This window comes from Cydia amplana, chromosome 1 (assembly GCF_948474715.1).
Source record: "Cydia amplana chromosome 1, ilCydAmpl1.1, whole genome shotgun sequence".
Lineage (NCBI taxonomy): Eukaryota > Metazoa > Arthropoda > Insecta > Lepidoptera > Tortricidae > Cydia > Cydia amplana.
The window spans coordinates 19,152,654-19,169,059 of NC_086069.1; the positions used below are offsets into that span (position 1 = coordinate 19,152,654).

Genomic DNA, 16,406 nt, shown 5'->3' on the forward strand with positions numbered 1-16,406 from the left:
GATATCACTAGGCAAGCTAATTGAGCAAATGTTTATTAAGTATTTTAACACATCTTTGATTTGACAGAAACCCCTTACTATAACGTTAAACAATACAATACGATGAATTAAATGAAGACATATCATTTTGCCTATCTACTAGTAAAATATTATTATCTCTATACACGTACACTGGATATAATGTTCAGAAAATATTTAAGCAAAGCCAACCCACTAGAAAAATTGTAATAAAATTGTATGATAGAGTTTTGCCACGTGCAGGGGTCATTGACATTATTATTAACCTAAACTATTCATAGGCACAATCAGCTGTGCCGTTCTAAAATATTTCACCTCTTGTTGAGCCTGTACCATAAAGCTATGCACGTCAGCGTGTGCATGACGACCGTCATGCCGAGGATGAAAGCCATGTTCCCGCCGACGTCGATGTAACTCATGTCCATTTCACTTAGAAACTTACTTGGAGTTCGGTAGTGACAGTATTCTGAAACAAATAAATGTAGGTACTTGTAAGTAATCACTTTTATGGGTTACCGTGTATAGGTAAATTATGTATTACCTATAAACGGTAACCCATAACTTACATAATAAAAAAAAAGTAATTACATACTATAACGACTTGTTACATACATCACGAACATGTGTCACGTTTAAAGTTTTATTTCATATTTAAATTATTTTATCTTATACCTTTAAACGAGCAATTCTTGTATACCTATACAGGGTGCTTCCTGTAACAGGAGCAATAAATTAAACTGTAGGCTGTACTCCTCAAACTGACCAACATTTGTTCAGCAACTTTTGAAAATATCTCAGGTTTTGATTTTTATTACACTTTAAAGTTTATTCTAAGACGCAATGTATTGCAAATTTTGTAATGTTTAAAGCGTGACAAGCAACGTCAAACACACTGATGTCAGCGTACATTGAAGGCAATATTTATTTTGTATGAAAAAGAGGAAGTCTAAAGGATTCATATTTTTTAAGCTTTTAGTTTAATTTATTGCTCCTGTTACAGGAAGCACCCTGTATATTTACTCGTAGATCTATCTATATATATTTATATATTTCGGGGGTCTCGGAAACGGCTGTCACACGATGTTATACAATATTTTGTAACAGCCAATGTGGGAGCACCATTAAATTCTAATGGCACCTCTACACGATGGGCCAACGCTGGCCACTCCAAGGGACGCAGCCATGCGGTAGAATGAGATAGCAATATCACTTGCTCCCTCTAACGCATAAATGCGTCCCTTGGAGTGGCCGGCGTTGGCCCATCGTGTAGAGGAGCCATAACGATAATCGTACAAGCTGGCTCTGAGAATGTAATTATCAAATAATACACGGTTTCTTCTCAAAAAAACCCGAATAATCATTTTGATAAAGCGCTCAAAAAACCTTACCTTTGGAACATGGGATGTTGGTTCTATTAAAACCGTATACAGAATGCACTGCCACGTGGAACCCGGCCCTGAAGTAGGAGATGTAATGCAACCATCGGAAACCTATGGGCGTGTCCGCTAAAGACAGGCAGAAACCGAATACCGAGAACAGGCACGCTAATATAGGCCCTATGAACACTGCGATCTGAAAATGACAGATAAATATAAATGTAGTTTTAAATATAATCAATCTATTCCTTCTACCTATATAATAATTGTGCAAGGAATTAACAAATACGCTACGTGTATATTAATAATATGAACTTCAAAAATGCTGACTACTTATGTATTTGAAACATAGTGTATATATTTTTCATAAGATAGTGTATTTATACTTCACCATCAAGGCAAGCTATACCTACTTACCTAGGTACAAATATTGTGATATATCAAACATAATAATAAATAGTTGATAATCTTACGTTTCAATGCGAGTATCTCCAAATTTCGTGCGGTAAATCTTTTACACTTAAACATAAAGTAATAATGGACAAATACAACTAGTTAGGTAATTTGATAGTTTTTGGTATTGCAAGTCCAAGAGCAAAATTGTCTTAGTCCTACCTTAGTAGGGGTCGTCGAACCGATGAAATACCCCCATGACTGCGCGCAGAGAGAGGTGGTGACTATGGTAGCCAAGAACAGCGTCGCTCGTGTCGGCTCTAGCGGATTGTCTGTTAACCAGTACGACAGAACCACGTACGACACGCAAGAGATCATCTGCGGACCAAATGACAGTAGGCATTTCATATTTTTCACTGAAAAGAAACTACTGCTACCGTAAGTATAACTGTTGGATGGCTCTGATTCTTTTAAAACTGACAAGTACAATAAAAATCTAATTCAGAATTGTAATCCGAAATAATTACGTGCGCAATTGCATTTGTTAAAACTTGATACGTACCTACTCGTATGATGGGTGTGTTGGAAGTGTAAGTTTTTCTTTATTTTACGGTTATTGAATGGCATACTGTATCATCGTTGATTCAATTAACTGACCATTCTTATAATCTGTCTATTTCTCTCATATACAAGTGTGATTCTGTCGGTAGATGGTCGGTAGCTACAATAAGTAAAAAAAACAACGGGTTGCACTCCGGGAGTGCCGACAGAAGTGAAAACTCAATGACTAGTCCAAAATGTATGTTCTATTGAAAAACTTTAGTTCCGAAATTGCTGGCCAGTGAGCTTAAATTTGCAGTGTTAATTGTTTAAAATTCGAATAGAAATTGTAAAGTTACCTTGCAGACCTCGCCTCTAAATATATTTGGTCATGATATTTTGAGCTTTATTCACCAGTATTAGAGTTCACTTTTATTAGCGATTTAATCGATGTAGCTTTATTGAATTATATTTGAGTGATATAAAGTTAGAAATAGTTAGAATGTAACTGTGAGGTCCTCGTATTTCAGCCCGTACAAGATTAGAACATTGAGCTTTATTGCTTAATATAAAAGTCCAGTTTTAAATAATTGACCTGATTATGATACGTTATGACTAAAGTTCTTTGGTGAATAAAAACGAAACAGCAGGCTCAGGCATACATTTTCGCCGCGCGGTGGAAAGAGAGGGTTACGTCTTACGCTCTCGCGAGTTTAACATTTTTTCCCCATCACAAAAAGTGCACAGCGCCGCTAAAGAAGTTTTCACTTCAAAAATAGCATACCTGAAATGGTAGCTCCACTGCCAGAAGAGAGACGACATAGGGTCCTAAATTGTACCACCTATTGTAATGTTCTCCTTTTAATATATTCATCTCCAGGTTAACTGTAAGAAAACATAGTTTGTCATTAAGATACACTATGGTCGTCTGCATCTAGACTCCGTCTATGTATGGTAGTTAAAGCGCGCGGTTGTTTATGGGATTGACGCATCGTTGAACGCATGCGATCAACGGAATATAGCGAAAAATGACAATGCCCTTAACGCTGCGTTTACCGCGTAAAACAATATAGTGTCATTCTGCAATATATTATATTGATAAATTGTTTATAATCCGCACGCAGGCGTCGTCAGGTGGATGAAATAGGCTTTGCCATAATTTATAATGGCCAAAGCGTCAAGTAATAAGAATTGTCAGTTTGTCACGTTTCCGACAGTGCCGTGAATCCGTGATTTTTAAGATAAGTTACTGATAAATACAATGTCCTTGGCTCCCAACAATTTTATGATTAATGTTGTCTATAATCTTTAAAATAAGATAAAACCCTAGATTATATTATAGCATATATTAGATAGTGGGCGATTAAAATAAAATCAAGGGTAAATGACCTCAGGTCTATTCGATTTAAATATTTAGGTAGGTAACAGTTGAATAACGTTTACTATTTTGTGTTTATACTCGTAGGTATATTATGAGTATGACTTCTATCGTCAACGATTAGGTCAAATCTAGATGCACAGCAAGGTAAACTGCAATAAAATTGTGAATAGAATTATACAGACCTATCCAGAGAGTTTCCAACACGTATTGTGGAACAATAAGTTTTTCGGTACCATCATAAGCTGCTATCCTATACCACGTTCTCGAAATGTGATTAGGCTGCATTTAAAATACTAACTTAATAAAAACTAGATCAAAAGATTTACATGATAACGCCACGGACATCTTCCCGGTGTCTACATATTCTGGTTGTCTACCACCAGCAGCTTGGAGCCGTACGGGTAGACGTAGTTGCCGAGCATGGAGCTGGCCTCACTGCCCACGCCGAGGTACAGGTAGACAAGGGTGGAGAGAAATACGTACGTAAACTGAAGACTCACATGATAACGCCACGGACATCTTCCCGGTGTAGACCACCAGCAGCTTGGAGCCGTACAGGTAGACGTTATTGCAAAGCAAGGAGCTGGCCTCACTGCCCACGCCGTGGTACAAGTAGACAAGGGTGGAGACAAATACGTACGTAAACTGAAGACTCACATGATAACGCCACGGACATCTTCCCGGTGTAGACCACCAGCAGCTTGGAGCCGTACAGGTAGACGTTATTGCAAAGCACGGGGTTAGCCTCACTGCCCACGCCGAGATACAGGTAGACAAGGGTGGAGACAAATACGTACGTAAACTGAAGACTCACATGATAACGCCACGGACATCTTCCCGGTGTAGACCACCAGCAGCATGGAGCCGTACAGGTAGACGTAGTTGCCGAGCACGGAGCTCGCCTCACTGCCCACGCCGAGGTACAGATAGCCGAAGATTAGCGCGATTATCACGTGACACGCCACTCGGAGCATAAAGTGAGACTGTTAAATAACAATGTCCAATTAGTAACTGTTAAGAGCCTTTTCAATCAAGTCTCACATCAAGCAAAAAAGCAAACAAATTGGATTATGAGTTTCATCACGATCCAAAAAGTTAATTTCAACTGCAGTTATTCGAGTTTTTACTTGCAAAATTATTATTTTAGTAGTCTGAAGGTATGTGTTTATGTGCTTATAAAAATATATACCTAAATACGTAGCGTCGAAAATTCGGTCGTGTCAAAGTTAAGTCATACCTATTTCAATGCAACTAGTTAAAATAACTGTTGATTTATTAAACCTTTTACTAGCTTTTTTGTAGTTTTAACTACCATACATGGTGATACTGGGGGAAAATCTGGAGAATATGTTCAAAATGGCAGTGACAAAGGGGTGGTAACTTAGTACAATTAAATAAAGTGAATTTAGTTGCCTATGTTGTTTTATGATTAGGAAATTTGAAGTTGTTTGAGACTTACATAATTCCGAGTAGTGATTAAATAGTTCCTGTACAGCAAGATCCACGTTTGGCGCAAAAGGCCAGATTGTCTGTACATCGTCTTCTTGTGACTCTGCTGGTGCTTGGTATTTCCCAGAACCGATTTGAATCTGAGCTCCGAACTTATATCTGAAAATTTACTAATTAGGAATTATCTGGAAAACCAGTTGGAAAACAGATTTAAATTTCTCATGGTACATTAGAACTCATTCAATTCATAATAGTGCCTATTATTTTAACGTGTAAAATTTTATTTTGTCAATAAAGAATTGAATTGAATTGTAACAAAGAAACTTGTTTGTCACCGAAATGTTGCTAATATAAATGTTATAGGCGTCTCTTCTTAAAAACTTTGGTAGAGTCTGTGCGGAAAGAGAAGAGTCGTGAAATGTATGGGATCTAATACATTCTACGACTCTTCTCTTTCCGCATAGACTCTAACTATGGTTTACAAGTATAAAACCTCTTTACTTCTTTGTGTTCTATAGACCGGACTATATTTGCATGTTGCGCCTATCCTTTTGTGTCCCATCATCATTGGCCTTAAAGTCTATTGCAGACTATTGAAACAGTGTCAGGTAGGGCGACAACGTTTTTCGTGGCTACGGTCTTAGTATTCGTTCTTATTAATTTAAATCATTTATTGGAATAGAGTGGCATTTGTTGGTATGTTTTATTCGATTAGAACCTAACATGATTGATTCAATTTTCACATGATTTTCATTGTAAATTTTTCTTGTGTGGTAGACCGCTAGAGGCTATACTTATTCATATAACTTTACATACCTCAATTCGTTAATTTGTGTTCCTGTCTTGTCATGTTATGTTCGTGTCATGACTGATTAAGACAAACGATTAATAGCTAATTCAAATTTCAGGCTTGCAGCACGTTTATGATTTATGAATAACACCAAATTAACTCGTATTTATAATATATGATATGCTTAGCTTACCTAATGGACTAGGTAACGCGGGTATTGTGGGAACATTCCAGCTGGCGGTGCCATCCGGGTTGGCCTCGGGTTTGTATCGCAACATCGTCTTGGCCGTCCCGATGAGGTCCACGTCGTACTCTCCCGATGCTACCTCCATCACTGAAACAAGATAAGATGAAATAAATAAAGGAGTCAGTAAAATTATATATACGATGTTGCCAATATGATGTGTGCCACAGAACATATTAAAGAGGTTAGAATGGCTATCGCGCATAGTTAGTATCGGAACCGGTGTCGCCGCTCGTTCCTCTCCACATTTACTAACACTCGCGTAACGGTAGTAAAAACTAGCTAGCGCCTTGTGTGCGTGGTGAATGGATACGCCTCCTTTAGACAGATTTGACGTCTGGCTTCTTAATCTGAACGTTATTGTGGCGCAAAAAGGCATGTTTACTTCATTTTCGGTCAGCGCGGGCGAGTAGCATGCGAGCGTTTGCTCAAAACCCCGCGGTGACACGTACCCTGCTCGCATCGCCATTCTACTTGTTCTGTGATGTGTGCCGCTGATTCAAACTTTTACGATTTTCTCACATTATTAATCGCGTAAACTTACGCTTTTAAATTACCTCCGACGTTTCGAAGACGACATTGTCTTCATGGTCCCGGAGAAAGACTGTTTAAAGTTGACATCAACATTTTCTAGCTACCTGCATTTGAACGATTAAGTATAATTATGCGATTAAGTCACATTTAATTATATAATAATTACGCGCGTCGTGAACTTTGATCTTTTTCCATTGAGATTAACAATAAAATAATGAAATATGATCGCAACGAAACAAAGCTAGATTGTCAAACTTAAGCTTAGAGAATTTGTTCCCTCCCCAGTGCGAAGATATACACTGTGTGGAATATATTTATTTCACTACGAGTATAATGCTTATTTAATTTGTTATTCATAAGCCAGCATCCCTTTATTAATCTAATAAGTGCCTTTACTACAGTTCCTTGTCACTTGTACTAAACCCAAATAAAATGTGTGTCAGACTAACCAAACTAAACTTGGTTATTATTGTAATTTCCGATACTATACTTATCAGTTTAAAGAAGTCTACGTTTGATGTTCATTGTATCCGGCTAAAATTCTCTACATTCAATGTTTCTATGAGTTATTGTAGGATGCGCGTGACTGGCTAACTTAACTCGGAATATAGGAAACGATAGGTAAATAGCAACAGACTACATAGGTAGGATACACGGAACTATGACGCGATGCGCTTTAAGAGGCTTCCTTAATCTAACGAGCACACTAAGTACATATTTAATATTTTTCGAAACGTTTCGATTGTTATATGAAAAAGAGTAATGAAGGCGGGTCACTTCATGCTTTGTAAAAAGCAAAAAAAAATGTATTGGTATCATTACTGACACAATAACTGACATTTTGTAAATCTTATTGCGATGAAACAAGCTAAACAATGAAGGATAAAGTATTATTCTGCTATTATATGTTGCTGTTTGCTTTTCATATTAACTTTTGCTTACCTACTGTGGTACTAGATTTATTTAAATAAGATTGGAGCTAACTGCGTAGGTACATAATTATGTTTCAATCGAATTCAAATCACAAAGTAGGAGAATAGCATGACTAGGTATAAAATAGATTTTGTTAAATTGGTATTTCTACTTTTTAGAACCCAAAGGCCACTGAAATACTGTTCAAATTTGTATAACTGGGCATTTAAAACATAAAATAAAATAAACTTTCATTTATTGCCTAACCTCGTAAAAAATAGATGCCCGAATGTTTTTGATAAATGTTTAAATAAATTTGACTTTTTAAAAAAACCTGATACGGTTCATGGCTTCTAGTGCTTACAGAAGTCAGCAGGGTTGTGGTACGGTGGGCACCGCAGCCCCGCGCTCTCCAGCGCCGGCAGCAGCGATGCCCTTGGGCCTTTGTACAGCGTCCGGCCATCCACCAGGCAGTATAGGGAGTCTATCTTCTCAAAGAGCAACGCTGAAGGCTGGTGGATGGTCGCAATTAGTGTCCTGCCTCCTCGGGCTAGGCTGCTCAGCAGTGCGATGAGTGACGCTGATGCTGATGAGTCCAGCCCCCTGAAAATGTTAAATTACTTTTTAATGGTAAATAAAAAGAACAAATATGTTCATGAAACGTGGTAGCGTAGTAGTTAATTTATTCCTGGCAAATTATGTTTTTTTGACAACTGTATCATTACTATCATTAATCAATACCCACCACAATAAAAGGCTGCGGGTCGGATTTATACAACTTGAATCGCGTATCCGAAAAACATTTTTGATGTAGTAATACTTTCGGCTACTATTTTAAGAACAATGGGTATGTCAATAGATTGTAAAATAAAAGTTGACTTACGTAGTAGGCTCGTCTAGAAATAGTAAAGATGGGTCAGAGAGGAGTTCTAAAGCGACGCCGAGCCGTCTTCTCTGGCCCCCAGAGAGGTCTCTGCAAAGGGTCTGAGCCGCTCCACTGAGGCCTAGTAACGATAGAATTTCATATACCTGAAATACAAAAAAAATACACTTATTATCGATATAATTAGCAAAAATATTCAATGTGAATACATAGTTCTACTAAAATAGTTCCGAGTGAGTTGGTAGAATATTCGTTCCTAGAGAGTAGGTTGGTATGTTTAGGTAGGTTTAAAATGTTGGTTGAGCGCTTCGCTTTCGCTAATAATGCACTTATAAACGCTTGTTAGATTTAATGACGGACGATCTATGTAGGAGTTGCATGTTTGAAGTTTGAGCTTTCTAGTTGCCTACTTTTGGTTTAAACATGTGAAGAGAAAGTTATAATTTCTGGTTTAGATTCTGAAGCCATTCAATCCAGTTACCGATAAAAGTTTATGGTTCTACGCGGCTGGTCAAAGTATCACGAGGAAATTAATACAACAGATAGTCTCACTCGCACGCAATGCAGTAAAAACTTTTTTAAATAGGCCCGCGTTATCGGTCCCAATTTAGCAGATTAATCGGTTCGTTTTGGATGGTCACAGGCCACATAAGTATTAAGACAACTTCCAGGGTTAAAGCTTTACTTCTTTTATCCTGTTGTCAAATGTAAATGAATAGGTAGGATCCATTCATTCTAAAATAATCTTAATTGGTTACAGCTGTACTAACTTTCTCCTTCCTTTCGATTGGCGAGAAGTCCGCCAGCTTGAGAGCGGCGGCCAGGGCCATGGCTTCGTACACCGTGAGGTAGGCGCGCAGGTCGTCATGCTGGCGGATGTAGCGTGCGCCGCCGCGCCCGCCGGACTGTGAGGCGCACGCGCACACGCCGTTGACGGAGATCTCGCCTTTGGCGCCACGGGTACTGTGGGGATAGCAAGTTTAATAAAGTGTAAAAAGCCAGTTGCATCTACCGCAAGTGACGGAGGGTGTGCTCACTAATTTTCTATATAAAATCAGCCCCGTAGTCGGGAATTAGTACTGGATCTCGCCTTACGCATTCAGTCCCAGGAACACTTCTATATTAGACGGACCGATCAATGCCGAGTACTGACTGAGTAGCAGTGAACTATGCAACTTCCTACTTACTCTTAGTTACAATAAAACATACGTTATGTATACGAACGTTTAATGACGCCAGGCGGTTTGGTGCATCGTTTAACCTCTAAAAATTTTAATTTTCATTATATTTACTTTTCTTTAGTCACGTTGCACTAAACACGTCGAATCGTCGATGAATTAATTATTTAGGTAGGCACCGTAAGTCAACAGCGAATTTAATATAATTACTCAGTCGTCCGTTCCTTTTATACCCTCTCTTATGTAACCAACCACGATGTGACGTAAATAAATTGATTCTATTCTGTACTATTCTACTTATAACAAACGTAAATTATGGTTACAGGCGCACGGTTTGGTGCATTCGGCCTACAAATTTAACTGACCAAAGTTTAGCAGATGTCTTGCAATAATATTAGCTGGAGGTGTATGAAGGATATGTTAATATTTTAGATTTTGTTTATTTACAAATGGACAATATTTTAGAGCATGATTCTTGTTGGCCTAGTGTCGGCCAGGAGGTCTGTTTTGTTCGTAAATACATCAGCTAAACTAACTCCGAATATTTGCCAATTTAATGTGGTTTACAATGCTACGCACAATAATGTGGTTTACAATGCTGACAAACGCGGATTTCCCTTATTAGTCAGCTGAGATGTTAGTAATTGTACATAAAAGGTCTCTTCTTTCCCGGGTTAGTACCTACTACCATAGGTACTACACAACTGTTAGATAATCCCCAAATTTCGCATACCTATTTAAGGGATGATTCAACAAACATAAAATATCTTATATCCTAGTCAAGATTTTCCGATACCTGTCCAGCCATTTTAGTCCAATTGAGTAACTAATATCAAAAATCCAAAAATAAGCTTACCTACAAACTTTCACATTAACATTATTAGCAGGATTTGGATTGGTTTTGATACTTACGTGTAACCAGCCAGTATATTGAGGAGGGTCGTTTTCCCAGCTCCCGACGGCCCCATGATGGCTGTGAGCTCGCCTGGCTTGAAACACCCGTCTACGCCATTTAAAATATTCCTAGGTTCTGTAATAAAGAAAAACCTATATTTAGAGAAAAAACTTAGTTACTAATCAACAGGCATTCGATTTTAAAATACAAATTTTAGTCGTATGAATAATTCACAATACACAATTAATGACTGACGTAGCCCATCTTTTAAACGAGCTCACGTTGACGTAGAAAACACGAATACAAAACGTTTTTTAGGGTTCCGTACCCAAAGGGTAAAAAACGGGACCCTATTACTAAGACTCCGCTGTCCGTCCGTCCGTCCGTCCGTCCGTCCGTCCGTCCGTCCGTCCGTCCGTCCGTCCGTCCGTCCGTCCGTCCGTCCGTCCGTCCGTCCGTCCATCCGTCCATCTGTCACCAGGCTGTATCTCACGAACCGTGATAGCTAGACAGTTGAAATTTTCACAGATGATGTATTTCTGTTGCCGCTATAACAACAAATACTAAAAACAGAATAAAATAAAGATTTAAGTGGGGCTCCCATACAACAAACGTGATTTTTGACCGAAGTTAAGCAACGTCGGGCGGGGTCAGTATTTGGATGGGTGACCGTTTTTTTGCTTATTTTGCAAGTGATGGTGCGGAACCCTCCGTGCGCGAGTCGGACTCGCGCTTATCCGGTTTTTTATATACCTATTTAATCGTTAATATTGGCGAAATTGTCTTTCGTTTTGAAATGCAAAATAGCCCAGGTTATTATAAGACATTTACAATTAGATTAGAGATTTTAGTTGTTAATTACTGTGTCCTTTTGATTAAAATTTAATAATATTTCATACGTTATTAAAATAAAACAAATCATCATACATCGAAATGCTCTGTATTAATAAATAAATTCACCGTGATCAATAAAAACAGTATGTGAAATGGAGTATGAGAGTTGTCACGTAACAACGAGAATGATGCCGGCTTTTTATGAGTTTATTGTCACTTCGCCGTTAAACACGATTATTTTGCAAGTACCAAGTACAATTAAGCAAGTATAACAATTTTCTGTTTAGCCCAATGGTTGACTTATACATAGACAGGGTTGGGCAGTATTTCAATTACATGTATTTGAAATACGTATTTGAAATACAAATTAGTATTTTGTATTTGTATTTCAAATACTACCTCAAAAGTATTTTGTATTTGGTATTTCAAATACTGCACTCACATGTATTTAGTATTTTGTATTTCAAATACTTCAAGCTTCAAAATACATTTCTATAAATACATTTTATTAAATTCTATAATCCTAAAATGTCTATCTCTCGCACAAGCTGTGAGCCGACCGCGAACCTCCGATCCAGCCGAGATACAATTTTCATTGGCTGGATACTGGATCTATATTAGGTCAACTTCTGCGTGGAACTTTTCGTTTAAATCTAGGGGATAGGGTCATTGCAGTAGTTTCCGTCCATGCACTAGTTTTCGACGACTTGACGGATTATCAAATATATATTTCATTTTTAATTTACTACTTTTTGCGAAATCTTCATCTTCCTCGCGTTGTCCCGGCATTTTGCCACGGCTCATGGGAGCCTGGGGTCCGCTTGGAAACTAATCCCAGTAATTGGCGTTGGCACTAGTTTTTACGATAGCGACTGCCATCTGACCTTCCAACCCAGAGGGTAAACTAGGGCCGTAATTGGAATTAGTCCGGTTTCCTCACGATGTTTTCCTTCACCGAAAAGCGACTGGTAAATATCAAATGATATTTCGTAAATAGTTCCGAAAAACTCATTGGTTCGAGCCGGGGTTCGAACTCGCGACCTCCGGATTGCAAGTCGCACGCTCTTACCGCTAGGCCACCAGCGCTTCCTTTTTGCGAAATATCATTGTTATATGTAGACAGATATATTGCTTAGACGCCTTAGACATAAGGATTGAAATCAGTCCAAATTTGTGCAGGAATGTAGGTATATATTCAAATTTCGTCAAGTGGACGTAAACTAGAGCTGGACGAAAACTAGCGCAATGACCCTATAAGTTTATATGAAAGGATATTCGTTAACGTTAAAACTAAATGCTAAACAAAAAAATAAATAAAGGTATATTTTGTAATTGAAATACATTATTTTAAACACTGTAATTTGTATTTTGTGTTTCAAATACCCGTCACCAAAGTAGTTTGTATTTTGTATTTCAAATACTTTTAAAAATGTATTTTGTAATTTGTATTTCAAATACGTGGAAGCCAGTATTTTGCCCAACCCTGTACATAGATAATGCCTTAATGCGTTGAACTGTCCGCCATTTGTACTTTATTTGTTTAAATGCCTTTAAATAAATAAATAAAACTAAAACAAAAAGCTACTACGTTTCTGCAGATTGTATCTTTTAAAGTTAACGTTACAACTCATGTGAGTATCACAGCTCAGCCAGTTGTAAGTTTATAGAAATAATTATTTGGGGCCCGATTCGGATTTTGAAATAGACATCTGTTAGATATCTTTTAGACATCGTCAAGATACGATAACGATATGTTTAAGATCTAACCTGTGAAATTTGACATGCGCGATTCTGGAGATACTCTTGAACGATTTCCACAAGATATGACTTAGAGACCCAATTCACATCTAATAGATATCTAACTCTATCTAACGTAAAAGTGACATTAGTTGCCCGAATTGCGCTGCAAAAGAGAACTAGTTGAAATCTAAACTATAACGTATCTAGAATGGATCTAGTACGTGTCGTCTCTTGTGAATATCTTGAAGTTCGAATACGGCAGTTGTTCTGCTCTACATTCACAATACGCAATACGATACATACCTAGCTATAGATAATGTAAATATTGATACGTATGTTAAATTATAAGCACAATTTACTTTGCAGTATAACATGTTACAATATTGTTTTACTTATTTTCCATTTACAAATTACTCATAAATACGTTTGATAAAAATCTGTAACGCCAGCTGCTGCCACTATCTTATTTCAAGAACGCTGTAGATATTTGTAACTGTGCCTCCTTTATGGTTTTCTTATTGCTTGAATGTAGTTGGTTTTAATTATACATTTCACGTTATGAAAATGGGATAGATTGACACATCACACAAATAACGTCAGCATACGAATTGTCCATGAACTAACCCCTTTATTCATAAACGCGCTACAAACCTCAATTAGCTAATAATCGTTTGTCCTTATCGGTCATTTTGACTTCTGTAATAAGAAAGGGATAAAACATAATTTAACTAAATCAGGCCAGTAAAGTTTTATGAATAAGGGGATATTCATAAAACTTTACTAATAAGGGGATATTGTAAATTATTGACTGAATTGTAAATTTTATCTTTCTCGACATTATTTAATCCTAAAAATATTGTAATTGACTGAATTTGTAAGTTTTATCTTTCTTGACATTGTATCTGTTTGCATGTTTTTCTTTTGTTTTTTTTTACTGTATTAAATTAAATAAATAAATATAAATATAAGTGTGTAGGTTGCTCTACTGCAACTTCATAATTTACGTTATATTATGAAGTATTAGCCTCTTGAGATTAAGTAGGTAGTTACCAAGTGATCAAAATGATTTATTCAAAGAGCAATGCTGATCCGTTCCCATGACGTCAAACAGGTTTGTTTAACGTATGGGATCCTGTCTAATGTCGCGGACAATATTCTTATCACATTCCGACCATCAATAGCTTGTGACTGATAATTCATTCATCAGTACTGACGTCAATTGTAGCAACACAGAATACGAATTAAAAACTTTACTGTGGCGGATTCATTATAGTAAATTTATTATGAATTTAGACATCGTCCTACAGAAACAGTTTGGACGAATTAAAACGAAAATACGAAATACTCAGTCATTTAATAACTCTTAAATTACAAAAAAATAAAAACTTTCTACGTACCTACTCTTTAAAATGCTGGACCGATTTCTATCAAACATAGCTAAGAACCGCCGCAAGGAAACTCACTTTTACGTAAAAAAAACCGCATCGAAATCGGTTCATCCGCTGGAGAGCTACGATGCCACAGACAGACAGACAGACATTGGCGTCAAACATAAATAACACCTCTCTTTTGGCGCCCGGGGGTTTAAAATTAACTCAATGATAACAAAAAACGTAGGTACCTACTTAATGAATGTAGGTTGCTCATTGTTTAACGAGTAGGTACATCATTTTGAGTGCCACGTCATTGTTGATCAGCGGAAATGCAGACGATGCCGTGAACAATCAGGGTCATGAACTGCGAGGTCGTTGCTGATGAGTGATGATTGATAGCGAGACAACGGATTTCTTCCCATTACGTATTCCGCGCCACGCGTCGCCCGCGCCGCCGGCGGCGCATCTTAATAGGATGCCAATGAATTATCTGCAAAACATGCCGTGTCTAATGTTAAGTAATTGCGTTTAATTACTCACCAGTCATATAATTGCTCGCGAGTTTCTTTCTGAACTGTTATTTATAACGGAAAAAATCTAGACTTTCCCAGTAATTTAAAGCTGTAAATATATGCTGTAACATAGCCCTATAATTGTCTATCATGTTCGTAATAAAGGCTAATGTATTAGTGAGGACATAATACCGGAAACCTTTATACCGCATTTTTTTTTTTAATTTTCTGAACTTAAAGTAAGTTAATTTCTCAAAGACACTAGTATCCTAATTAGTTCCGTTCGTACACCTACACTTGCTTTAGATTAGATACTCGTATGCGAGCCGAAGTTACGATTTCGAATTTCTGCATCCAATAGTCAATTAGATGTATTTAAAATTAACATTCTGTCCTAGACAAAATATGGCCGTAATAATTTTTTTTGTTAGTCATAAAACAAAATTAAAATACTGAATCATTAATTTTTTTTTGTGGTTACTGGAGTACGTACGTGAATCTGTAAAGTCATAAAAACATGTGGTCGTAAAAGTCCTGATACTGTTGAGCATTCACTAGTAACAGAATATCGAACAATCGCCGTTTTTAAATTTGACGAACTTATCTTGGCTCTTACTTAATTTACAATCATATAGGTAGGTACTTAGAAGGAGCGCTGAGTTCTAACAAAAAATTGTGTGGTTAGTCACGTTTTTGGCGTTTCACCTCTTCCGTAATTGTAAGGATGCTAAAATTATTCATCCACTTGGCAGATGCTTTTAAAAGGAAATACATAGTTAGATGGAATACTAACACATCCAAAACGGACGTAATTGCAGGCAGTATAGTTTTCAACACCAATTTATATCCTTGGTTGCCTAATTTTGGAATAATTGTTTCGGGATAAATAATGCATTAGGTGTAAATATTGAACACGTTTCATCGGAACATGGATAGGTCCAGTGGCGGATTTCCCATAAGGCACAGTAGGCTCGAGCCTAGGGCGGCGAGATATTAGGGGCGGCAAATTGTGACAAAAAAATCGCTGATGATAACAAGAAATAACTTAAAATTAGGCCAGGCAACGAATTCTCAAAAAAAGGTATAGAGGGAAATGCTTGGAATTTTTGACTTCGTAACTTTGTTTGAACTAGTTAGATGAACATATCAAAAGTCCCCAGCCGTAGCCCTTGAGCCGGGGGAAGAGAGAGGTTTGAAGGTCCTATTTTTCGGTTTTTCGCTTATATCTCGGAAACTATGCGTTCTAACGACTGATCATTGCAGTAAATTTAATCAGTTTTCATTTTGTATAATGATCATGTCACAACGACACATAGTTTCTAAGATATTATAAGCGAAAAACCGAAAAATGGAA

General features: G+C 37.4%; 1 protein-coding gene across 1 annotated transcript in view; it reads right to left on the bottom strand.

Moving 5' to 3' along the window:
* Nucleotides 1-327: 327 nt before the first annotated feature.
* The window catches only part of LOC134649847 (ATP-binding cassette sub-family G member 1-like), a 32,751-nt gene continuing 16,672 nt past the window's right edge, over nt 328-16,406 (bottom strand). Inside the window, exons 3-13 of the mRNA XM_063504685.1 lie at nt 10,611-10,728; nt 9,291-9,483; nt 8,521-8,666; nt 8,002-8,240; nt 6,141-6,281; nt 5,168-5,316; nt 4,523-4,691; nt 3,112-3,212; nt 2,010-2,165; nt 1,407-1,590; nt 328-484 (exon numbers count right to left, since the gene is read on the bottom strand). Of these exons, the coding sequence (XP_063360755.1) occupies nt 330-484; nt 1,407-1,590; nt 2,010-2,165; nt 3,112-3,212; nt 4,523-4,691; nt 5,168-5,316; nt 6,141-6,281; nt 8,002-8,240; nt 8,521-8,666; nt 9,291-9,483; nt 10,611-10,728 (1,751 nt within the window). The 3' untranslated portion in view covers nt 328-329. The remainder of the gene's footprint in view (nt 485-1,406; nt 1,591-2,009; nt 2,166-3,111; nt 3,213-4,522; nt 4,692-5,167; nt 5,317-6,140; nt 6,282-8,001; nt 8,241-8,520; nt 8,667-9,290; nt 9,484-10,610; nt 10,729-16,406) is intronic.